Genomic DNA, 6,000 nt, shown 5'->3' on the forward strand with positions numbered 1-6,000 from the left:
TCTGAGCCACCCAGGTGCCGCTGCCACTGCCACTGCTGTTTTAAATGGAAATGGTGAAAGCCGACATTCCGGCCTCCTGTGTCCTAGGGGACAGTCTTGTGGTCTTTTACTGTGGAGCATGGCGCTAACCGTGGGCTGTCACACGTGGGTTTTATCTTGAATGTGCTGGAATCTGTCAAATGCTTTCTCTGCACCAGTTAAGGTAACGCTATTGTTTCTTCATTCTATTGTGGTTTATAGCGTTATTGTTTTGTTTCTTTCCACTTCTCCAGTGAGTATTTACTGGTAGCCGAGCTGTGGCGCAGGATCCCAGGGTGGGAGAGGGATCGAGGACAGAGGGCAGGGGTGCGGCCGGGTCCCGCCTTCCCAGGAAACAGCCTCTTGCCTGGTGGTCGTCCCAGGCTGACACCCAGGATATGGCGCTGGGGGACGCATACAGGTGCTGGTACCGTTCGCGCACGGAGCTGTCTCCCCTGTTAGTGGTCATGAAGTCCTGGAAGTTCTTGGTTTCGGTCTTGATGTCTTCTGCCATGGTGCTGAAGCAGCTCGCAGACAAGCGTGACCGTCGGTGAAGGCCAGACTGATTGATTCCTGGGTGCCGAGCTGCCCTTTCTTAATATGCCGCAGGGTTTGACTTGTTAGTAGTTTCTTTTTCACATTTATTTATTCATTTTTGGGTGGGTGGCCAGGGAAGCTGGAGAATCTCAAGCAGACTCCATGTCCAGGCTGGTGCCTGTGGGGCTCCTCTGAGACCGTGACCTGAGCCGAAACCAGGAGTCAGACGCTTCACCAACTGAGCCACAGGCGCCCCGATTTGTTAGTATTTTGTCAGAGATTCTTACATTTATGTTCATAAGAGATGTTGGCCTATAGTTTTTTGTTCTTATAGTGTCTTTATCTTGCTTTGGAATCAGGGCAATACTGGCCTCTTAGAATTGGGAAGTAATCCCCCCTTTTGGGTTTTGGAAGAGTTTGAGAACAATTGGTGTTAGTTCTTCAATTGTTTGGTAGAATTCACTGATAAGCCATCAGGTCCTGAGTTCTTCTTTTTTGGGAGGGTTTTTTTGTTTGCTTAAATTTTTCTTTAAATTGCAATAAAACACACAAAACATTTATCATCTTTTTTTTTTTAAGATTTTATTTATCCATTTGACAGAGATCACAAGTAGGCAGAGAGGCCGGCAGAGAGAGAGGGGGAAGCAGGCTCCCCGCTGAGCAGAGAGCCCAATGTGGGGCTCGATCCCAAGACCCTGGGACCATGACCTGAGCCGAAGGCAGAGGCTTTAGCCCACTGAGCCACCCAGGCGCCCCAGAACATTTATCATCTTAATGTGTTGGGAGGTGTTGTGTCTGTTGGAGCCTGTGGCTAGAGCTGCGTCGGCTGGGATGTCTGGGGCTGTCTGTCGGCCTGCCCGGCAGGCAGTGATGCAGAACATGCTCTGCCACAGCCCTGCAGTGCCCTGCGAGCCGAGTGACCAGATCCGGTGACTGCGCCGTGTTCCCCTGTGCCCTCTCCCGCAGTGGGCGTCACGTTCTGACATGCACTCTGCAGTGTGGTCCGTGCGAAATCCTGCTTTGTTTCTGCAGGCGTAGCTTCTGTTGCTGAGTGGGGGACAGTCGGGCTCTGCCTGGTGGCTGTCTGCTCTCTGCTCTCGGTGCTTCCCGTCTGTGCGGCGTGGTTTTGGGGACACTGCGCCGTGCTGAGTGGGTGGAGGGGGACAGTGATACCATGTCGGGCTCTGGGTGCCTGACTCAGTAGCCTCTGTTCTGCCCTGTCCAGCCGGCCCAGACCTTCACGGTGAAGCGAGGTGTCCACGTGTCCGGAGCCTCTCCCGAGAGCGTCAGCAGCCTCCTCGCCGAGGTGGCCGTGTGCGGGACGCACTACGCACGTCTGAGCCAGTTCTCTCTGCAGCCTGTGCTGGACTCCTCGTGTGGCAAGGGCCTCGTGTTCCAGGTGTGGCCCTCCGCCTTGTGGCTGTCCCAGACCTTCCCTGGAGCCACAGAATTCTACCCCAGGACCACTTTTTGTTTCCTTAGCAATGTCTAAAAGCTGACAGTCACTCTCTGGGAACAGGATCCCCGGGATGATGTCACTTACCTGCAGACCTGGGGAGAAAGGCCATGGGACAGAGGTGCCCCCAGCATTCGGGGCCGTGGCAGTACGGGGTGGGCGTGCACTGCCTGTCCCCTGCTTGGCCCTCAGGGAGTCACACCGTGTCCTCCCTTATTTGGGACATTGGGGTTCTGGGCCCTGGGGCTGAGCCATCTCTTCTGGAGAACCTTGCAGTCGGTCCATATGCTGGGTAGAGCACCCCCAGCCCTGGGACAGCAGGTGTGGGCTGCGGGGAGGGACAGGCCTCCAGACGCGGCTGGAGCTTTGGGAAAACAGAACAGCAGAGGGAGGCTGAGCAGAGGAGACAGCGGGGGCACTTTGAGCCCCTTCACTTTGGGGCCCAGTGGCATTGCCTTTGGCCGACCTGATGAGGTCAGGTGTGAGACGCACGGGGCAGCTGGTGGAAGCTAGTAGGGAACTGACGGACGGGAGGGCCCGCCGTGTGGGGTGGGGGACATGGCTGGTGGGTGAACTGACTTTTGTTCCGGAGCCTTCCACGCAGACCTCCCGTGGAGGCGGAGGCTGAGGTAGGGCGCTGTGGCTGTGGACGCAGCCCCGGACACACGTGTGGTCGAGATCCCAGTGGTTCAGAACTCCCCCTGGGACCCCCCAGTTCCAAGTTTCTTGGTGTAGCTGGTCTGGGCCCTGGGATTTCGTGAAGGGTCCTTGCTTCCAGCTGGGCGGGGGTCCCTGGGCACGACCCAGACGTGGCCGTTCCACAGATGATGGAGCCCCAGGGCTTTTCCTCCCACTCCGGTGGTGTCCGCATTCTGCGTGCCGCAGCGGTGTCCCGGCGTGCGGCCGCCCTGCCTCCAGCGCCCTCTCCCCGCAGGCCTTCACCAGCGGCCTGAGGAGGTACCTGCGGTACTACCGGGCCTGCGTCCTCTCCACGCCGCCCACCCTGAGCCTCCTCACCATTGGCTTTCTCTTCAAGAAACTGGGCCGGCAGCTCAGGTGAGCCCCGGCGGGGGCCGCTCTGGGGCTTGCGGGGCTGCAAAGGGCTGGTGAGAACAGGGGCCCTTGCCCCCGACGGGCTCCCCGGGTGCCGTGTGCTGAGTATCTGTCGGTGGCCTTCCGTGGCAGGCCCTGTCTGGGGTTGGGGGCTCCTGCCTGAAAGGCACCCAGGGTCCCCACAGTCCTGGCCCCTGGCGCTCACGGGCCAGTGGGTAAACAGCGGGCGGAGTGGTGTGGAGGGTGCCCTTGGGAGAAGGGAGCCTGGGGCCTGGGGGTGCTGGGGAGGGAGGTTCAGTGGGAGAGGACACCTCACGGGCAGAGGGGCTAGTGGCGGGGTGTGGGGGGGGGGGGGGGCAGGCGCACAGTGCTGTCTCGTGGACGTGGACTGCAGCAGGGCAGAGGCCGAGGGGTCTGGGCAGGGTCAGCCCAGTCCGCGAGTGAGAGGAGATGTCACTGGGCGGGACGCGGTGGGGTGCGACAGGTGCAGGGGAAGGGTCACAGACTCAGGGTGGCTCCGAGTCTTGTCCGAGCCTGAGAAGGGGGTGGGGGTGCACGGGGTGTGCAGGGAGGGGCCGGGCAGGAGGCTCTGGTCTGGAGTCCCCGTCCTCAGTGAAGGCAGGCATAGATGTGCCTGGGGGACATTCTGCTCCGGTGTCCCTGGTCCTGGGGGTGCGGTGCGTCTGCCCACCTGGTTTCATGCAGCCTCTGCATCTAGGTACCTGGCCGAGCTCTGTGGCGTGGGCGCTGCGCTCCCAGGTAGCAGCAGCGGGGAGCCCGGGGCCGCCTTCCCCACCGTGAGTTCTGGTTCTTCCCGAGGGGCGGCTGAGCGGTGGGGCTGCGGCTAGGCGTCAGGGGTGTGTGGTGAGCGCCCCAAACTTCCCCTTGCTGTCTCCAGGGGGTGAAGCTGCTCTCCTACCTGTATCAGGAAGCTCTGGATAACTGCAGCAACGAACACTACCCCGTGCTCCTGTCCCTGCTGAAGACCAGCTGCGAGCCCTACACGAGGTGGGGCCCGCGCAGACCGTGAACCCCACGCAGTGTACCCTGTGCACTCCGCATACCCTGAGCAGACAGCGTATCCCGCGCAGACCACGAGCCCTGAGCAGACTGCGAACCCCGCGCAGACTGTGTACCCTGTGCACCCCACGTACCCCACGCAGACCGCCTACCCCGCGCAGACCGCGTACCCACCGCAGATGTACAACAGCAGTCTGTTGTCGCACACCTGCTAGTGGTGGAGGTTGTGGGGGAGGAGGGGAGAGCTGCGTGGGGAGGCAGGAGGGGGTTGGGCTGTGGCCTCGGTCAGAATACACATGTGGCTGCCATGACCCTTCACTGTGGGCCCATCCGCTGTGGCAGGTTCATCCACGACTGGGTGTACAGCGGCGTCTTCAGAGATGTCTGCGGCGAGTTCATGATCCAGGTGAACCACGAGTACTTGGGCTTCAGAGGTAGGCGGCTGCTGGTGGCTGGGCTGGGCCTCTGCCATCATGTGGCTCAGGGCCAGTGCTCTACCCCGGCCGGCCGTGTGTCCTGTCTCCAATTCAGATAAGTTTTACTGGACCCACGGCTACGTGCTCATTTCCAAAGAGGTGGAGGACTGCGTGCCCGTGTTCTTGAAGCACATCGCCCACGACGTGTATGTCTGCGGGAAGACCATCAACTTGCTGAAAGTCTGCTGCCCCCAGGTGAGGGGGGCCGCCCTCCTGTCCCTTCCTCTGTAGTTTGTGGTCAGTCTCATTTTCCCCTGAATGTCACAGCAGCTTTGTCGAGTCTCTGGGAGCTTGTCCAGAGATAAGAGAAGCAGAGGCGTTTCGGAGCCGGGGGCGGCTCCTTCTCTCCTCCCCCTCTCTCCATGCGGGAGACTGTCCCGGTGGGACAGGTACGGGCTGCTTCCCCAGGAGGGTGGACCTGGTTTAGGGAGTCATGTCTTCGTGGCTTAGTGGGTTGGGGAGAAGGGTTTGTCAGGCTCCCAGGAGGAGTCCTGGCAGCGGCCCACGTGTTGTCCCTGGGGCGAAGAGCTGTGGAGCGGGGTGCAGGCGGGCTGCCCAGGATGGGGCTGGGAGGAGGCCTGTGGCCCATGAGGTCTCCCTGTGCTGGGCTGAGAACAGACCGAAGCTGCAGGACATGGGGAGGGGCAGATGCTGGGGAGTGCACAGGCCGGGGCTCCCTGGGGAGGGAGCGGGTCTGGGGGGTGGCTAGCTGTGGGATGGGGTCTGTTCTGTCTGGGCTGAGCTCAAGGCCTCTGCCCAGGCCTGTAGCCCACACTCGTCCAGTGAGGGAGGCCAAGGAGAGGTCTTTGTGGCTTCTGGAGGGTCGTTGGTGGGAGGCAGCCATGGCCTGGGCAGAGACCGCACACAACCTGGAGTGTCCTGGAGGTGGCCCTAGGGTGAATGAACATGTCTGAGAAAGGGAGCTGTCCCTGTCCCCCAGGCCACCAGGAACCGAGGCAGAGCTGGGCACGGGTCTGCGTGTCACTGGCTCACCTCAGCTCTTCCCTCTTGGTAGCATTACCTCTGCTGCTCTGATGTCCCCGTCCCTCGGATCTCGGTGATCTTCTCCCCTGAGGAGCTGAAGGAGGTCGAGAAGGACTGTGCCATCTATGTGGGGCGGATGGAGAGGGTGGCACGCCACAGCTCTATCAGCAAGGAAGAGAAGGTGCTGGGCGCCGTGGGGCCTCCCTCCCCTCTGAGGGTCTCGGGCTGATGGGGAGGCTGCCCCTGGTGTTCTGTGTCTGAGTAGGGTTATCTGGGTGGGGGACGCCCGGGCAGGGGCTGTCCTTTTCTCTCTGGGGCTGGCTGGGTGGTAGACAGGCCCAGTCCTGGGCAGCAGGACCAGAGGTTCCCGCACCCGGAGGACTCTGAGCGCCTCTCCTGTTCCGAAGGGACTGGTATTCCAGGGCCTGAGCTTCGAGTGTTTCACGTGCCCGGGGG

The 6,000-nt window shown here is 61.1% G+C and overlaps 1 protein-coding gene across 4 annotated transcripts in view; it reads left to right on the forward strand.

The window, feature by feature from the left end:
* TUBGCP6 (tubulin gamma complex component 6) overlaps positions 1-6,000 on the forward strand; it is a 31,019-nt gene that overhangs the window by 7,796 nt on the left and 17,223 nt on the right. For all 4 annotated transcript variants that reach the window (XM_059401716.1, XM_059401718.1, XM_059401715.1 and 1 more), the window contains exons 4-10: positions 1,781-1,954; positions 2,946-3,067; positions 3,783-3,861; positions 3,963-4,072; positions 4,427-4,518; positions 4,616-4,755; positions 5,576-5,725. In XM_059401716.1, coding sequence (XP_059257699.1) covers positions 1,781-1,954; positions 2,946-3,067; positions 3,783-3,861; positions 3,963-4,072; positions 4,427-4,518; positions 4,616-4,755; positions 5,576-5,725 — 867 coding nt within the window. The remainder of the gene's footprint in view (positions 1-1,780; positions 1,955-2,945; positions 3,068-3,782; positions 3,862-3,962; positions 4,073-4,426; positions 4,519-4,615; positions 4,756-5,575; positions 5,726-6,000) is intronic.

The sequence above is a fragment of the Mustela nigripes genome, chromosome 6 (genome assembly GCF_022355385.1).
Source record: "Mustela nigripes isolate SB6536 chromosome 6, MUSNIG.SB6536, whole genome shotgun sequence".
Taxonomy (NCBI): domain Eukaryota; kingdom Metazoa; phylum Chordata; class Mammalia; order Carnivora; family Mustelidae; genus Mustela; species Mustela nigripes.